The sequence below is a fragment of the Capricornis sumatraensis genome, chromosome 6 (assembly GCF_032405125.1).
Source record: "Capricornis sumatraensis isolate serow.1 chromosome 6, serow.2, whole genome shotgun sequence".
Classification (NCBI taxonomy): domain Eukaryota; kingdom Metazoa; phylum Chordata; class Mammalia; order Artiodactyla; family Bovidae; genus Capricornis; species Capricornis sumatraensis.
The window spans coordinates 16,649,977-16,667,518 of record NC_091074.1 but is presented as its reverse complement, the minus strand read 5'-3'; the positions used below and the strand labels follow the sequence as shown (position 1 = coordinate 16,667,518).

Sequence of the window (17,542 nt, the reverse complement as noted above, 5' to 3'; positions counted from 1 at the left end):
TCATAAACTTAAGAGTCTCATTCTTTTGTTTTGTTTTGTTTAGCCTCCTGAGGATCTCCTGATGGTCAGAGGTGAAGAGGAGCCCTCTCTAGGGGTCTGTCCTCAGGGAGCCCACCTGGATGCATGTCTGGCCACAGACTCCCGCTGAGGAGCCGCGAGAGGCCTCCTGTGAGAGCTGGAAGTCAAACTGTGTCCACTGTCACCTCGCTGCTTCCAAGCTGTGGCTTTGGGGAAGAGGACCTCAAAATACACGGCTGTCACTGCTCAGTGGAAGAGAGAGCATTAAAGCAATTTCCCCATCACCACCACACCAGACCAAAACAACTCTCTGATTTGGGAATGTAATCATATAAAACCGACTTGGCAAAAATGCGGGGGCTGGCTATAGAACAAAAAGAACTCTCTGAATGCCTTTTAATCCTTTAATTAGACTGAGTCCTTCAGAAGTGAGCACAGTTCGTTGTTACTGAAGGAAACCAAGAGCAAATACAGACTGTAAGAGACACACACGTGTGTGTACATATAACACTGTGCTCATATGAAGGTGAATGAATGTGCCAAAGGACTCAGAGTCCAGTAAGGAATTTATTTGTCTGTGACAGCCATGATTTGGAACATTGAAAAGTTCTGGGAATAGGATTTGGGAAAACGTGGTGTGGGCGAGACACGGCAGGGGCCAGGCATGTCGGAGGCGGCGCGCACACGGCTCCCTGGGTGAACCCGCCTGACTCCCGGCCAGGGGAGTCTGTCCCGGCAGCGCCCTGACAGCAGGGGAGCTGGGAGGCACCGCTCCAGAGAACTTATTGGGAACCTTTCTTCTTTTTCTTCTTTTTCACTGGTGTTTCATCTAGCGTACTATCCACTGCTGCCTCAACTTGCTTTGGTCCCTTTTGCTTTTCTTTCCTGTTTTTGGGCTTTGGCGGGGAGTCCTGGTCGTCGAGTGGCCCCACGTGACCCTCTCCAGCCTCAGCAGAAACCCCAGGATTCTCGTCCCAGCGAGGGTCCCCCAGCTCACATTCCACTTGGTTTCTCTTCTTCTTGGCCTTAGGTTGGACGTCGTTTTCCACATTTTTATCTTTTGCCTCTTTCTTTCTTTTCTTTCCCCTTTTCCTTTCCACTGGGGTCTCTGGAGCCTCTGGCCCTGCAGCCATGCCTTGCGCTTTGCTCTTCCGCTCCGCCAAGCGCCTGGCAAAGTACTCGCGGATGGTGAAGGCACTGGTGGTCGTGGTGGAGGTGTCGCTCTCCTCCGCGGCAGACGGGCTGGGGTGGTCCTGGGGTGGGGAAGAGTGAAAAACGGTTATCTATCAGCTAATTATGCTTCGCCACATCTAGGAGGCCTCCGCCCGGAGCCCCACACGCTTGTCAGCCCGGAGACCTGGCTAGGGGACCAGGTCTCCCCTTGTTTCCTCCTCCTTGCTGGGCAGAGCTGAGCTGCACCACACGGAACAAGGCGGCCAGATGCGCCAGCTGAAGACTCTACAGGGTGGGAGGCCGGACCGGAAGACGCCCTTCACAAGGTAGAGGGCAAGTCACTTGGATGGAATTCTGCGTGAACAGCTCCTGGGCAACAACGTGATAAATGGCAACAAAAGTCCTAGAGGCTCAGAAACAGAGACCCTGAAAGCCTGGAGCTTTGTGGTGCCATCAAGACACCTCCTTCGGCTCGCTGTGGATTCACAGGCTTTTGTGCCCTGACCCACAAGCTTAGAAACCGTGTGTATGTAAACCCCAGGAGCCATGTGCCAGCCTGGACCTTGATGTGTCCAGGCACCTCCTTTTCCTGTTGGCAGCCGCTCGGGGGAAGAGGCGCCAGGGCTGGGAGACGGGAGACGTCCCCTCCTGCCCCTCGACTCTGCCATGACCTAGACACTCGTGGCTGTGTCCGTCCTGCTTCTAAATGGAGGAATCACTCACTCGTAACCACTGGGATTAACTGCGGTTTACATTTTAATTTTAAATAATATACTCCGGTTATAAAGCTTGAGAAGAGGAAAAAAAAACCCTAACTTAATAGGTTGGGAGAAAAAATGAAATGGCTGGTATCACACCATATAGGTTGTGGCTGGCTGGCAGTAAGGAGGTGAAAAAGTGTGTGTAAAAAAGGAAGCACCTTCGAGTGGAAGAATATAAGGACTGTGTTTTAAGTAAAGTCAGTGTCTGGGATAATTTCGCCCACAGTCTTTTAAAGTAATCAAGCCATTAAGCAACTAAGCTAAACTTGGGTTTTCATGATTTCCTGGGTTCTTCCTTCATATTCACTTATTCGCACAGGAGGAGATCGGTTGTCCGACCCTTTACAAGCTGGAAAACAGTTTTCTAAATAAATCCATTTCCAATTGGAGTCCACAAATTATTCTGAACTTGGTGGGCAAAATTGCTCATGCAGCTAACTTTATTACAACCAACACATATAACTGAACTACATATTTTCTTGTTACAGCAGCACTCCGGACCCAGCCCAGTGGCCTCCAGCCTGAAGCTTTGACTGACTCAGTATTATTTCAGTGGGCAATGGGGCTTTGAATGGCCATTGCCCCAGATAGCTGTCACCAGAGATACCTTACCAACAACATCAAACTTATCCGATCAACACAAACCTAATTTTACTCCAGGGCTAAAACCACAAAATCACGTAGTCAGTTTTTTAAACTTCAAAAGGTAAAATGTAGAACACCTTTTACCAAGGTGGAATAAACCAACTGAGTGTTTTAAATGTTATCTATCAGTATTCGATTTTGCCTGGAAGCCCATGAAGTAATTTTGAGGAAAATTTTTAAAAATAGCTGCACAGAAGTCAAAACCAAGGTCACTTTGTCTTTTGGTTCCTCAAATATTGAAAAAGATCTGAAGTTTTGCAGAACAGGATGAAAAATCTTAAGACTCTCTTGATCCCAGCCAATCCCAGTCTCATGGACAAGAAAGGTCATGCCTTCCATGAAGTAAGGGCACACAGCCACACACAGCAAGTCTGTATGAAGGCGGCCTCTTTATATAAAACAGGGCTCATTTAGCTTCACAGTATTAAAGGAGTTTATCTTATGTGGGCCAACTCCTCTGGAGCGTCTCTGTGTCTTAGGAGCTCAAATTCAAGTTATATCCTATGGCTCCTTACCTTGTTCACCCATTTATTACCTTCTGAATTCCTGCTTTTAACAGTTAAATCACAGGAACTAATTACTGGTATTAATCACACTTTTTTTAAGATCGTTTTTGAGTCACTTGTTGAATTCAGCGGGCCTTTCTAGGGCCAGAAAATAACTCTGCTCATAATCAACTCCTCTGATGATAAGGATTTTGATAATCACGGGCCACTGCACAGCAAGCTCAGCAGGGCATGGAGACGAGCCAGAGAGGTGCCAGCACCCAAATGCTATTGATCCCAAGGAGAGTACAGGCAAGACAATGACTTTCGGGGAGAGCTGGGGAACGCCAGGGGCAGCCTCCCACACTCCAAGAGTGCATGTGATTTAAAAGCCATGGAAACGAAGGAGGGACAGGTTGCAAATCTGAGTGCTGTAGGAGCAAGGAAGGCCCTGGTCTCGTATCTTAGGCTTTTACAAATCCGACACCCAGTTTTACTGCAGTGATTACAATTCTTGTTTCTATATTCTCAGCCACAAATGTGAAAAATGTACACTTCTTCAAGAAAACTAATACTTTTCATATCTGGTCACTTCTTCAGAGTAAATAAGTTCTGAGAAATTCACTAGAAACTTTTTAGTACTGAAATAGAATCCACTTGCTTCTTCCCAGGTTTCCACTAAACACATAATGCAACCTCAAAAAGTAACTTCTGTAATACCAAATGTAATTTACACTACTTCATAAACTTTGAGAATCCCAAATTTGCTAGCAGTGTTCTAAAAATGAGTAAAGTAAGTTTACAAATAACTGGAAAACTTCCTGTTCCATACAAAATACTAGCAAGGGAGGTCTGGCTAACTAATGATTTTACCAAATATTTGACTTAACCTCAGGGATTTAGGAAACCTCTTCTTTTAAAATTCCCATTCCTGCTATTAACTAATGGAGAGCCTTAGATAAATCCCATAACTTCTCTGGGTCTCAGTTACTAAGCAAGTCAAATAAGTAGATTAGATTCAACTTGAAAGTCTAAAAGTCACTGAACTCTGAAATGGTCTTTGGGGCAGCCATCCCTCTGTGACACCGAGAGCAGAGGAGGAAGAGAGAGGCAGGACAAGCAAGCAGCAGGAAGGGCTCGGCTCAGAGAGGACTAGCACCCCAACTGCCGAATCGAGACGTAGAAGCGCTAGCAATGCACTTACAAGTCCGTGCACAGGAAAATATTTCATACTAACCACCCGTATGAAAGCATTTTATACCAACCATCTGCCAGAGAGCAGATCTAGTAACACCACTTAGGAGAGCAGAAGGGGCCAAATACTATTGCACTGAATAATTTGTAAGAATACATTTAAAAGAATTGACACTATATATTAGAAGCTAAAATCAATAAAAGCAAGAAACTGGGGTTGACTATTAACTAGAATATGAATCTATTTTAAATTTACTTCCTGGAAATCACATTAATGTTTCTAAAAAAGGTGGTAAGAAGCTGTAACTTTTAAAATAACAATCCTGTTTTGTACTTAAGGTTTTTTGTCTTTTCTAAAATTATTATTATTAATTTATTTATTTGGCTGCATCTTGTCTTGGTTGTAGGCTTCCCAGGTGGCGCTAGTGGTAAAGAACCTACCTGCCAATGTAGGTAGACATAAGAGATGTGGGTTCAATCCCTGGGTCAGGAAGATCCCCTGGAAGAGGGCACGGCACCCCACTCCAGGATTCTTGCCTGGAGAATCCCATGGACTGAGGAGCCTGGCAGGCTGTAGTTCATAGGGTCGCACAGAGTTGGACACGACTGAAGCAACTTAGTACGCAGTCTTAATAGAGGCATGCAAAGTGTTAGCTGCAGCACGTGGGATCTAGTTCTCTGACCAGGGATCAGACGTGGACCCCCTGCACTGGGAGCGTGAAATCCCGTGGACAGAGGAGACTGGCGGGCTACAGTCAGTGGGGTCACAAGGAGTCAGACACGACTGAGCGACTGAGCACACACACATACCGCAGTCACCTCAGGTGCCTGAGAGATGCCCGTCTCCTTTTCTCAGAAGAGGCTGCTATTTACTTCTGTTAGGTGCTCTCTCTAGAGGCTGGGCAGCTCAATGAGCCTTGTGCTCAGGCTCTCCTGGGTTCCCTGTCCTCCGTGTCACTCAAACATATCTAATCAGCTGGAATAACAGTAAAAGGACCAAATAAAGAGGATTCTCTTTATTACTCTCAGATGACTGTTGTCAGTAACATTTGAGGCAGGGAAACATAGCAGTCTGGATGGAGAATTTAGAGAGATGTTTATGGCAGGTGTTTAGGTTTTTAAACCTAAAATCTTACCACTTGTGATAAGCTTACAGTCCAGGATGAAGTTTAAAGGCAAAACTTAGCAACCTAGCCTTTCTCATGTGTCACTGCTGATCTTAAGTTACAAGATGATTGAAGCCTTTTGATTTCCACGCCAAGACACAGAGATCAGGGTGCAACAGTAATCCTTCAGTGAGCTTTTCTCACTGAAAGGAAAATCAGACACCAGAGCCCCAGGGTGGTAGACTCGGCAGTGGGGGCATGAGCTCTGAGTGCTGTGGCTGGTGATGAACAAAAGCTCACTTCCGCCCTGGCCTGTCGTCAGCTTGCGCTGGATCAGTCTGGGAAGAGTTAAGAGAGCTTGGCAAGTGAGGAGTTCGAAAGAACACTTGGCATATTTTCTAAGCTTTCCAGAGGGACAGTTCTGACAAACACAAATTAATTATGTCTTGATGTTATCGTGGGAGGTAGAAATTGCACCCATCCACTTAGGACAGTGATGAATTCAGGTCAGAAGTGATTTCATGTCCCATCAAGAGGAGGGCAGAGCTGAGGTGAGGGCACTGCCTGACTGTAGGGGCACGAAACGCTTTGCCGACAGAGGGGGCAGAGGACGCTGCTGGGGTCATCCACTGTGTTCGCTTCAGTGCTCTTCAGACCCTCCATATGCAGCCGTGGGCATCACTTCCTTAAAGATCAAGTACAAAAGTGCCTCCCCCCAGAAGCTGGTCCCTTGGGCAACAACCTCTCTTCTTTACTATCTGTGACTAGCAATTCATTACTTTTACCTTCTGGTCTTACACAGTCTGTTTTCTAAGCATCTTCCCATGAAAACTGTAAGTTCCCTGAAGGCAGGAACCACTCCTCTTTCATTTGTAGCACAGCCTCTCAAGAGCAAACACGTGGTGAGGATTCCAGGAAAGCACAACAGACACCAACCCCGGGCAGCTCAAGGCTGGGAAGCACTCCCACCACCCCCACTGCTCCAGAAGCTCCATGTTTGTTGGCTCAGATTGCCCTGCAAGCCAGGCAGGGCTAATGACTAGAAGGTGCGTGGAACGGTGGGAAGGAAAGAGAGAGCTGGCATTTTGAGGTGGCTGTTCTTCTTACAGGATGAAACCATGTTCCTCTAACCAGATGCCACCTTGCCTCTTGGGGCGCTAGCACAGGTACATCCCAGAGCCTTTTTAGCGTGATCAGCCGATTACTCCCTGTGGTCCTGAGCGATGCCCAGCTCTGCCAAATGGTCCATTTGTGTCTCCTCTGGTCTGTTATCCCACCTGTTATCACACCACCTTCCAGAAGACTAGGTATTAACAAATCGGCAAAACGAGGTGGAGTGTTGCAGGGGAACTGTCACAGGCATGCTGTGCGGTGAGCTGAACACAAGCAATAAAATAACCTGTATGGCTTAACTGTTCTCGCCGTCAGAAGAAGAGGCTGCAAAGCAAGAGAGTTCTAGGGTACATCAGAGGCAAAGGCAGGAGACGTTCTGAGAAGACAGTCGGGTCAAGTTCCGCTAGGAGCCCCACCTTGACAGCAGGGTGTTAAGGTGCAGCCTGCAGGCTGTCTTGAGCTGGTCACACAACTGGCGAAGCTGCTGACTGCAGGCAGTCATCAAAATGGTTTGCCTCCAAAGGCTAAGCTCAGAAGTGACCAGCACGCTGCTTAGAAAGCACGGATGGTGCAACTCTGTTGACACCTCTTCTCTTGCCTTCTGTGGCATCTTTTGGTTTCCACGTGACTGAAAACAGTGTTTCACTGACAGAGAGCTATTTCTGCACTCACAAGAAGTTTACTCAAGTGTGAAATCTTGCGTGTTTTGTTTTTGTTTTCAAGATTATCATTTACTCACATCTGGAGTTAGGCTAAACATACAAAGTCTCAGGAAATAACCAGCCTTGTGGAATCTGCCTGGAAGACATAATCACTTTCAGGTGGGCAAGTATCCTAAGAGTTAAAAACAAATACCAGACTCTACTGACCAGAGGGGAGGTTTGATTTGAAGAGGGGTTAAAAATAAAAAAGCACAACAGGACTAGAATTACGCAGCACCTCTTAACTTCTGCGTGTGTGTAACGTGTATCTGCGCATTCATACAGGTTCTAGGAATCCAGGGTCTGTGCAGGGGTTCCAGGAGGGCCCGAGTTCTCTCTCTTATTTTTTTTTGCCACAGCACGCAACATGCAACATACGGACCTCAGTTCCCCAACCAGAGATCAAACCAGTGCCCCTCACCCCTACGTTGCAAATGCAGAGTCTTGAGCACTGGACTACCAGGGAAGTCTTCGGGAAGGCTCTGTCTAGAACAGGGCAAGCAGAGAACAGCCCAAGGGCCAAATCCGACCGCTGCAGATCTTTGCACACCTCACAAGCTAAGAACGCTTTTTACATTATAAATAGTTCGGGGGGAGGGGGAGGGGAATCAAAGGAAGGCTATTTCATGACATGTGAAAATTATGTGAATTTCAAACTTAAATAAAGTTTTGAATTTCATCAGAAAAAAAAAATTGTGGAAATGTGTTTTTTCCTCCAGTATATAAGTAAACTAAGTAACTAAGCTAAGTAAATACCTGCTGAATGAATGAATAAACTGATTGTGAAATATAATCTGCTATTTGGAAATGTTAGATGCATGTGAAGTACACACACACACACCGAGTCGGAGGGCTTTGGGTTTTGATGAAGTTCCAATCTCAGTAAAGTAGTCTCTTGGTACTTTACTGAATTATACTGGTGAGTCCTAGAGAGGGCTGCTATTTGCCATTTGATTTCTGGCAGACAAGGAAGTTTGGTTATGAAGTGATCTGATGTTAAAGAGAACCCACAACCCCCTGTAGCCTCTCTAATGGTAAAACGCGGGAACACTGCCTGGAACCTACAGACTCAGAGAAATGAACTGGGCATCTCAGAGAAGATAATGGGAACTGGAAGGGACAAAATATCATGCTTTTCCCTGGACAACAGCAGTGAAATACAAATGATGCCAAATTCCTCATAGGAAGGCCAGTGCTAACAAAGCTGTTCATTTTGTTTTTCCACTTGCCTCATCAGCTGCTCAAATGACCACTCATTAAGAAAAGCCAACATAAACATACTTTAAAAGGCTGGTTCTCTATGACAACAACTCCTCTCAAGTAACTGACATCAGAGCTCCTGGTAAGAGTCACGCAGCCTCTGGGGAAAGAAGAAAGGAGCAGGTTTCCAGCCTCCCTGAAAGGTCTCAAGGCTTGGAAAGTTGCAGCGATCCATGTGGCAACAGCTCACAACACATCAGCTGTTACAAGATAAACGAGGCTCCTCCAAAGCTAGAAATGATCAATGTGACATAGGTACCAACTGCTTTGAATGAAGCCTAAAAATAATCCAAGTTGACTGTATTTAATAATTCTAGGTCAACTGGTTCCATTCCCTGCTCTCTGGAGGCAGGACAAATAGCTTTGATAAGTGGTTGCAGGCTAGTGCCGGGACCTCCAAAAGCAGACGCAGCAGCTAACAAAGGGTCCGTCTCTTCCTTCTTTACTCCACTGACTTGAAAATTGCTTAAGAATCATAATAACTCAAATTTAGGCCTCTTACTATAGAAAGCATAGCATCTTTTGAAGATGTTAGAGAATCTAGTATTTTGAAACAAGGAATAGAATATGAACAGTTACGTGGAAGAGTCATCATTATTAAGAAGAGAGAGATACATTAATTTAGGTGAACAAAGTTATTATTAAGTCCTCTCCCTCTGTTCTTGTGTACTATATAAAATTAATTATTATATAGATGTCTTTTTAAATTTTTTATTGGAGTAGAGTTGATTTGCAATGTTATGTTAGTTTCTGGTGTACAGTGAAGTCAGTTTTATCTGTGTGTGTATCCACCGTTTTTTAAATTTTCTTCCCATATAGGTTATTACAGAGTACTGAGTAAAGTTTCCTGTGCCATACCATAGGTTATTATTATCTATTTAAAATATAGTAGATACGTCATTCCCAATCTCCCAATTTATCCCCTCCACCCCGTAACCGCAAATTTGTTTTCTACATCTGTGATTCAACTTCTGTTTTGTAAACAAGTTCATGTGTACCATTTCTTTAGATTCTACATATAAGTGATGTCATACTTGTCTTTCTCTGATTTACTTCACTCAGTATGACAATCTCTACTATAGACCTCTTTTTAATTGACCAGAAATTAAAATAGCAAATAAAAATAGTTCTAAAATACTTTGAGGAGTAAATTTGGAAGGGCAAAATGACTCTGTGTTTAAAGGATATTTAAGGTGCCTCCGTGGTGAAGAATCTTCCTGCCAATGCAAGAGATACAGGAGATGTGGGTCTGATCCTTGGGTTGGGAAGATCCCCTGGAGGAGGAAATAGCAACCCACTCCAGTATTCTTGCCTGGGAAATCCCATGGACAGAGGAGCCTGGCAGGCTGCAGTCCACAAGGTTGCTAAGAGTCAGGCACGACAACATGCATGCACAAGTTAGTAAGAGTAAATCAGATAAAGTTCTGAAGTCCCTGAGTCGTGCAATGAAAGTAAATGATACGAAAACAGAGAGACTGAGGACCCAAAATGTGGCCATCCAGCCCTTCATGGAGCCACCAGAGTGGCTACTGTTGACTTGACCAGGCCTGGGGCCCAGAAAGGAGCTCCCACCTGGGGGAGACACACAGTTTAAAAAAAAGGGGGGCGGGATGGTCTGAGATCTCATGTAAGTGTTCTTACCACAATAATTTTTTTTTTTAAATAACACATCAGGAGAATTTATTTTTTAGAATAGACAGAAACTAAACAAGAAAACTAACTACAACACAACTCCATTCAACAAAACCTCTAACCAATTAAACTGAGATTACAATTCCAGAGAGTTCATAAAAACTACATAAAATTATTACTGCTACTAAATATATAATCTCTTAGTTTCACGTAAGCTATAATTTTATTTTATAAGCAAAAAATTATTAGAGAAAGAACAAGTAATATACTACCTCCCTGTCTGCTCAGAACCCAAAAAGTTCCTAAAGCAAGAGCTGCCGCTTATTTGTAGCCCCCTGACTGGCTCAACTCAATGCCTACAGCAGAGCGCTTCCCAAACTATCAAAGAAGGACAATTTTTAACTTTTTTTTTCTTTTTTAAAATCTCCAACCCATTGCGGACCAAGATTTTGGTTTAAAAGAAAATTTAAAATTACTAGGGAGGACAAAATTTCAAAAAGACATATAAAACACAAGTTCCAATTTCTAAAAATTAATATCACACTATTATAAAAGTCTCTAAATGCTTACTCTCAATTTCTTGCCCTGTCACAGGCTGGCCATACTTTGAGTGGCACTGGTATTCAAAGGAAATATTCAAAGGAAAGAAAGAAAGGGGCTGAGTTTGGTACAACAGAAATGGCAATGACCTAGGTGTCAAGAAATCTGTCCTTTTGGACCTCAAAGCAAATCGTTTGCAAAACAAGGCAGGAGGGCTACTCAGTGACTTTTTCAAACATGGTTTTAGCAGTGTGTGCCTTTCTCCAAGCAAATCTTAAACAGAAGGTTAGTGTGTAACACCTGAGGGGTCTGCGGTAGAGGTGGCACTGGGGGAACCAGAGCTCAAATACCTCCTCTCCCCTTGTCAGGCTCCCGACAAACCCAGTGCTCTGTGGAATACAGTTTGAAAAGCAGCAGCTATTGCTAAGGTCCATGACAATTTTAATGTTCATTGTAGCCTAGATAATTTCACAGCACTCAGTAACAGGAGACTAAGAAGCTTTCAAGAATAAAATTGGACATTTACCATTACCTAGTAAGTACAATTCTTAAGGTGTTACTAACTTTTGGAATTCCAACAATTGGCTGTTTGTGAGCACTGGCCCGTGACCAGTGTCTTCCAAAAGTGGTAGCAAAGTACCAAACCTGCTCTCTTCGATAGTGTAAAGTCTTAAGCTGCAAAGTAGACTCTGATGGTCTAACTGATTGAGGATGAAGTCAAGGCTGACTGACTCCTACCTAGTGTGGCTCCAAAGAGGACCCAGCGGAGAAATGGTTAACGCGTCGACCTGCGCCACCAGCGTCCCGACAAGTCACTTCAGACTACAGCAAGACAAGCAGAGAGCCACCTCATTAGCCACTAGCTGTGCTCTAACCCAAAGGAAGGCACCCCTGGATCCTATTTTCATTACAGCACAGGATGGAGACCTGGGAGAGAATGTTATTTCTGCTTTCCAGCCAGAGGGAGCAAAGGAAAAATGTACCAATATTTCACTCTTCTCCAACACTGGGCCATCTATGTGTTGATTTCTTACTATCACAAAAGCTCTTAAACCTTTTGCTTGATCTGTCAACAAACAAAAAGCCAAATCTAATCCTTTCAGGCCAAAGCTGGCAAAAGTCGAACCAAACAAAACCGCCCAGGGACTTGCAGCTCTGGCTGTTTCAGTAGCCCTTTCTTTCCCTCAGCCCTTACTGCTTTTTCTTTCCTTCTGTTTTTTTTCATTCGTGTCTTATTATGAAGTTATGTTTGTTGATCTGGAAGATGACACACATATTTAGTGGTACTAAAACAACCTTCAAAAAAGTGATGACCCACTTTCTCCTTTCTGGCCTTACAGAAAGTAGAGGCAGGCCCCTGAGCCCTGTTTGAAGTCAGGGCTGCCAGGAGATGGTCGGTTTATGTCTCTTGTCCGAGGACAGGAAAAGGACGCACTCTCGGCACCGTGTGCTAGAGAGAGATAAGACCAGAGATTTCTGTCCTCGGCACCTTATCAGCTCTTCCTGCTACTTTCCAGAGCAGAGAGCACCATGACTGGCAATAAACTAGCCTAAGCAGGGGCTGGGTGGCGGGCAGCTTGGGGATTGGAGGGAGGGAGGGAGGGAGGGAAGGGTGCAGAATGAAGAAAAGTTGTGAGGTTTTTAATATATCTCAAAATGGTTCGGTCCAAATAAAACTGTCTTTAAAAAAAGTTAAGAACACCCACATTTTACATCTCACTTTGCTAAGACTGCAGCCACAGGGGTAGACGTTTTTATAAGAGCTTCCTCTCTGGCTGGAATGCACTACCACCTTCCTTGCTCTGAGCCCTGCCCCTAACTGCTTTGCGATACTGGCTTCCGGGCACGTAGCAGGAGTCTGATCTGCCTGTCTGCCTGGCGGTGGGAGGGGCGCGATGAGGGGCACGCGGCGGGAGGCCTGTAAACTAGAGGCTGCAGACAGAATGGTTTCTGCAGGCACACGTGCCTCCCCGTATTTGACTTTTAAGTTAATTTTCCTTGGAGTACAGCTGCTGTACACTGCTGTTTAAGTTTCTGCTGTGCAGTAGGTGTGCTTTCATTTAGACAACCAGTGTTTTCTTTCGGGGATTATGTGTGAGCAGTAAGGGCTGCACAGCCTGACCAAAGGGTAACAAGGTAAAGAAGAAAGATGTTGGAATCAGGCTCCATGCAGAAAGTCTGTGCAGAATTTAAATTACAGAAGTGATTAATTTGCAACAGAAGAGAATAAAAATGGAGAATATAATCAGGAATCAGTGGACATATAACAAAAGTAAAATTTAAGAGTGCAATCTCTAAAAATAAAATGAAGGCTTCCCTGGTGGGTCAGCGGTAAAGAGCCTGCCTGCCAATGCAGGAGACACGGGTTCTATCCCTGGTCCGGGAGGATCCCATGCGTCGTGGAGTAATTAAGCCCACGCACCACAGCTGCTGAGCCTGAACTTGCGTCCGGGAGCCACAGCAAGCAACGCCACTACGAGAAGTCTACGCCCCCCACTAGAGAGGAGCCTCGATTCTCCACACCCAGAGAGAGTCTGTACACAGCAACGAAGACCAAGAGGGCCAAAAATAAACAAACAAAATTCTAACAAAATGAGATGAACTGGATTTTGCAACCAGTCAGTTGAATCATTTTACAGAACAAAATTCCAAACGACTCTGAAACACTGTAATTTGACTGTACATAACCTAATAGATATACCATAAAGGACAAAAAGAATTGGCCAAAAAAATTTTTTTAAAAAACACCTCAACCTACTTTTTCTCTTTGATAATCAAGTTATTGATGTTATTCTGTGACTACTGTATATTCAATGGGAAATAAGCAAATGAATAATGTGGCATTTGCATGCTTTTTATTTCTAGAATTGAGAAATTCCTAGATTTCTTACTGTGGCTAAATAAAAACAAAAGATTAATGACATTAAGTCTTGTGGTCCTGAATTTGAATGAGCAATGTGAATATAAACTCATGATATACTTTATCATTCAAAAAGGGTTGTGTCTTATTTGTTTAATCATCTGTCACTCAGCAATGCTCTTGGACGGCAAGGAGAAACATCTGAGTTAAGAAGAAAAAGGAATTGGAAGGGTCTGGATCAAGGGAACTATAAAGGAAGAAAGCAATTAAAATAACGTTACTCAAAAGAAGAATGATGAAATAATGAGAGACTATACTGCAGGGAGCTGTGACCATACCTGGAGCCTCTTTATACTTGGCCTGTTACACAGTACTGGCTAAACTATAAGATCCAGGCGGAGCCTAAATGATTAGAAAGTGGCTCCAGGGCACAGGCTCAGCAGTTGTGGCTTAGTTGCTCCGAGGCATGTGAGATCTTCCTGGACCAGGGATCGAACCTGTGTCTCCTGCACTGACAGGTGGATTTTTACTACTGAGCTTCCAGGGAGGCCTACAGGCTTCTTTTTAAAAAGAGCACCAACAAGAATGTTCCAATTGCACTTAGGGGAAGCAGCTTCCTCAGGTCAGCTTCTCCGTTTGAAACCCCATCTAATCTAGGTTACAGAAATCCAGACATAAAATGCATTTAAGCATTTAAATGCATTTAAGGCTATTTAAAGTTCAGGCCCACAAAATGTTTCAAAACTGGTCAAGTAAAACTGAGACCCTCCATATGATGTTAAGAGTTGGAGTGAGAATTACAAAAGGAGCCCTGGACAAATGTCAGGGGATGCAGGTGAGCAGGCTGGCTGTCACTGCAGCTACTACACTGCTTAAAATGACTCTTTCTAATGCAGAGAACATCAGAAAGGCAACAGGTGACAAAACAAAACCCAGCCGCTTTGGCCTTGTGCTGTTTGCAGAGACTGAGTGCTGTTTGAAGAGAAAGAAAGGCTGAGTGAATTTCCTAGCACCTCACTGGGTTTCAGTTATGAAGTAACAGAACCCTGACTAGCAGAAGGGCCTACCATCTTCGGGTGGGATGACAAGGGCGATTAGGCCTGACGACAGCCACCTCCACGGGTAAAACAGATGGCCGGTGGGAGCCCGTGTAACGCACAGGGGGCTCAGCTCCGTGCTCCGTGCTGACCTCGAGGGTGGGGCGCGGGGGAGGGGTGGGAGGGCCACGAGGGAGGAGGTATACGTACATGTACAGCTAATTCACTTTGCTGTTCAGCAGAAACTATCACAAAATTGTGAAGCAATTACACTCCGATTAAAATAACAATATCATTATAATACCAAAAAAGAAAGAAAGACCTACCAGAACTCTGACTCCCAATAAACACAGAGAACTTATCATTTAAACGTTATGGAAGGAAACAATTATCCAGAAAATTCTCTGTTTTAAACAGAACTTCTTGGCTGTTAAAAAGTAGATCCAGTGGAATTACTTACGATTACGAGGTGATGATGATAAGCATTGAGAATTCTATTAAACTGCACTAAGAGCTCCTCGTGAAATCCTACTAATTTAAGGCTGAGTTTAAGCTTCCCACATTATCTCTATGGCCTGGCAAATTAACAAGTCAGAATCCTCCTTAATACTTCCCATCCAAAGTCTACAGGAGACAAGATTCTTATGCTTCATCCAATAGTGTTTCAATGATCAATTCTCCAAACGACTTAATCACAAAATAGTCCAAATTACAAAGAGTGCCTAAGAGAAATACTTATTTAAACAACACTGAACAAGCCAGTGTTGAAACAGCAATTTTTATGAATGCATGCTGTGGTCTATGACTCTCTATAGCTCTCTCTATATCAATATGTGGGTATACACTCTCCACGTGAGGATGGAGTCACGCATCCTAAAAGGAATACGGCAATGTACTGTGAACAGCTCTTTCCTCCTCAGCAAGACAAGGAGCGATTTGTTGCCAGGGAAATCTAATTAAACACGAAAGGACTGGTTACCTAAAAGATCCTGGGCAGGTGCTATGGCTAGGAGCTGAGGGGCTTTTGTGTGGCTAACCTCGGAGAACTAGGACATGCTGTGTGGAAAGATGAGACTGTCCATTTTACCACTGAAGATGCAGAGATTCCACGGGACACGCAACGTTCAGACTGTTCTTAGGCAAAGTAGCTTCCCTATTTATAGAAACAGAAACCTCACCAAATCCAGGTTACTAAAGTCAGACACATAAAACATGTCTAAGCACGTGTTGAAAAGCTATTTGGAGTTCATGACACTGGTCATTTTTTTCACATTTTCATTAATCCAAAACGCCTTGCAATGCTATAGAATTAGCCCTTCACCACTTGTTTCTTTGTCAACACATGTGAAGAGTCATTGAGAGGAATTAGCCAGCTGAGAGCTTTGATGACCAGAGAAACGGCTCCTTTCTCAGTTCCTCTGCTGTTCTGTAGTAACTAACCAGGTAAGTCTGTGATGTGACATCTGGTGGGAGAGGATGCCTAAGTCAGGTACAACTGATCACGTGCTGCCGTGGCAGGAGACTTACATTTCAGGTGAGTTTTTCAGGGCCATTAAGCCTGATAATATCACCAGGACCAAGTCTGTGGATGGCGACACTTTCTCACGTCAGTGAAAAAGTGAAGAGGCCTTGATATTATTCCTTTTCTCTTCTCTTGCCTAGCTTGTAGTGTGACAACAGCTGTATCTGTAACAACAAGCAGTTTGTCTGGCACAGGTAAACAGTCACAGTAAAACATGGAAGCTGGGTGATCTTTCCTAGGCTAAAATCCCATGGATGGAGGAGCCTGGTGGGCTGCAGTCCATGAAGTCTCAAAGAGTCAGACACGACTGAGCGACTTCACTTTCACTTTTCAGTTTCATGCATTGGAGAAGGAAATGGGAACCCATTCCAGTGTTCTTGCCTGGAGAATCCCAGGGACGGGGGAGCCTGGTGGGCTGCCGTCTATGGGGTCGCACAGAGTCAGACACGACTGAAGCGACTTAGCAGCGGCAGCGGAGCCAGGACAGTGTGAGCAGACACATGCTCCCTGAAGGAAAGGAAAACACCCCCCAAACCTCTCAGTTTGGCTGTTGCTCAGGCAGAACCCTTTTGGCTCTCTTTTCAGAAAATTAAAATGAGCTCTGGCAGCAACGGCTGTGCTGCATCCCCAGACCTGCCCTTCAGGACTGACGGGTTTGTTCCTGGGTCAGTCCTCCTGGGAGCAGCCACCTGACCTAAGGTCACACTCCCATTCCTGGGGAACAGGGGCCTGGCCCTAGTGACTGCTCACGGCAGGGCCATGAAGGCCCAGCTCCTGGAAAGATCTGGAGGGATTCTGAGGAGGTCCTGGGGAGCCAGCTGAAGACTTGACTACATCATGGAGGCCCAGCTGCTCTCCCCGCCCGATCCTGTTTCCTCCCCCTGAGCACCCCTCAAAGCTAAGTCTCCACGCAGCACCTCGCAACATATTTCCTTCATGCTAATTAATGTCCATTTGAGAGTCTGCTTCCCGGGGAACCAGGCTTAATGGTGTCCCCATAGTTCAGAGCTCCACTTCTGTCCTTAGTAACTTAGCAGCTACAAGCCAATATGTTCATGCTACTGTTTTTGAGTTTTAAAGATCCCCCTGAGTAGTCTCCTTGGTCTGAGTGAATTATTTCATGAGGCAACAGTGTGTGTGGGGGGGTGGTATGGGGTGGGGGGGAGGAAGGTGCTATGGGGAGGCCAACGTGTGTGGTCTTGGATACAAAACTGCATAGATTTTGGCAGTTTACCTTTTACCTGAGGTTCCCCACAAACTCTATTATTTTTAACATGGAATTCTGCAAAATATAACATTTTTCAAGAACACACACATTGCGTTTTAACAGAAAGCCTATATTTGACATTATGCTTTGTAATATTTATTTCTGGACACTGGTACTTTGGAAGAGCTTACGATATTAACTACTGTCTTTCAGAATACACCGAGTCACGTGAAGGCAAGAACCATTCACCTGGTAAAGAGCCAGGCAAGTTGCTCCGTTATGATACAA

At 44.7% G+C, this 17,542-nt stretch overlaps 1 protein-coding gene across 2 annotated transcripts in view; it reads right to left on the bottom strand.

Moving 5' to 3' along the window:
* Positions 1-561: 561 nt before the first annotated feature.
* Positions 562-17,542, bottom strand: part of PINX1 (PIN2 (TERF1) interacting telomerase inhibitor 1) — a 64,889-nt gene continuing 47,908 nt past the window's right edge. For both annotated transcript variants that reach the window (XM_068974398.1, XM_068974397.1), the window contains exon 7: positions 562-1,271. In XM_068974398.1, coding sequence (XP_068830499.1) covers positions 801-1,271 — 471 coding nt within the window. In that variant the 3' untranslated portion in view covers positions 562-800. The remainder of the gene's footprint in view (positions 1,272-17,542) is intronic.